Source organism: Austrofundulus limnaeus, unplaced genomic scaffold, assembly GCF_001266775.1.
Source record: "Austrofundulus limnaeus strain Quisiro unplaced genomic scaffold, Austrofundulus_limnaeus-1.0 Scaffold13, whole genome shotgun sequence".
Taxonomy (NCBI): Eukaryota; Metazoa; Chordata; class Actinopteri; order Cyprinodontiformes; family Rivulidae; genus Austrofundulus; species Austrofundulus limnaeus.
This window is the reverse complement of record NW_013952415.1, coordinates 3,764,580-3,765,928: the sequence shown is the minus strand read 5'-3', so window position 1 is coordinate 3,765,928 and position 1,349 is coordinate 3,764,580. Positions and strand designations below refer to the sequence as shown.

The 1,349-nt window shown below is 38.9% G+C and overlaps 1 protein-coding gene across 3 annotated transcripts in view; it reads left to right on the top strand.

Moving 5' to 3' along the window:
- cntfr (ciliary neurotrophic factor receptor) overlaps positions 1-1,349 on the top strand; it is a 224,313-nt gene that overhangs the window by 220,375 nt on the left and 2,589 nt on the right. For all 3 annotated transcript variants that reach the window (XM_014002511.1, XM_014002512.1, XM_014002514.1), the window contains one exon: positions 808-934. In XM_014002511.1, the coding sequence (XP_013857965.1) occupies positions 808-934 (127 nt within the window). The remainder of the gene's footprint in view (positions 1-807; positions 935-1,349) is intronic.

Below are 1,349 nucleotides of genomic sequence, written 5' to 3'. Positions count from 1 at the left end.
CTTTCAATAAAATAAAATCAATTACAAAAATGAACAAAGAAAAACATTGAAGACAATAAACACGCACCTTTCCTTATTTCCTCATTGGGATTTGATTAAATTGATTTTATCCATTAGCTGTGCTTTATGAGACGTCTTTATTACTTGTTTGTTTCTTCTTTTTATTGATTCMACCCTTCGTGGTTTTCTAAGATATTAGTTTTTCTTTCATTATTAAATGTTTGTTGTGTAGCACGTAGATTCAACTTTTGTTTGGTTAACATGAAATGAAATTGACCTTTGCATTAAAACGTGTTCAAGTTGGAGTTTTATCAGCTTTATACTGTRGATTTAGTGAAAGTGCAGTGAAACGTAAAAAAAAGCCACATTTGCCTGTTTTCTATTCCGACACGACTCTCGGTACGTGTTAACTTAACATGTGTAGGTTTATTAATTATTTTTAACTCTGTTTACCTCCTGTTTCACCTTGTCTTGTTCTTTTCTTTCCTGCCCTCAGATTTTTTTTTTTTTTTTTGGTCTTTTTCACTTCATAAATGTCTTGACAAGTCTCATATTGATTGTGCTTGCAGATTAGAATTGATTTTGCTCCTCACTCTGTTATCCTTTCTGTTTGCTTCTTCCCACTATGATGAGCGACTTTCAGCGCTCCATTCATCAAAAAACAGTGTATTGAATGTTTTGCCCTGTGGGGATGTTGTACACTTTGTGACCAAAAAGCCCCCACACATACAATACATAAGAAAACGAACTGAGCAAGGATAAGAAWATGCTCACGAGGTCTTTTTGTGGCRTTGTTGGTTCTTGCAGAGACAAAGACTTCTCCCATCCCTTCATCCAGAGCGCCACAGAAGAGTCGGGTTCCAGTGGACAGAGCGGCCAGGGTGGTTTCCCTTTTTTCCCCTTTGCTGTTAGGACTCATGCTGCTGCTCATGTGGTGAGCAACAACACACAAGCACACGCCACCTGACAGCGCTTTCACCTTTCACTTGGGTTCAGCCGCTCGCTACAATAACAAATCAAAGCGTGACATGAACGTGCTTTTATAGACCAACAGCAACAAGAACCGGGGGAGGTTGTTTTACGACTCCGGGAGGTTTTAGGAGCGCCTCTGCAGGACTGAAGTCAATCTAACAGACTCCCCCGTTCCATTCCAAGACCATAACTCCTGCTGGTGTCTGTGTGCCCTGATAACCATTAAAACGCTGAACTCATACAACGCAGCATCTGGGAACACAAATAAGTTAACCAGCTTTTATTTAATTATTTATTCATTTATTTTTCATCTTGCTGTGCAAAAGTACAATAAACTTAATCGGAAGTATCCAGACTTTTTAGCCATCTCTGAAAGT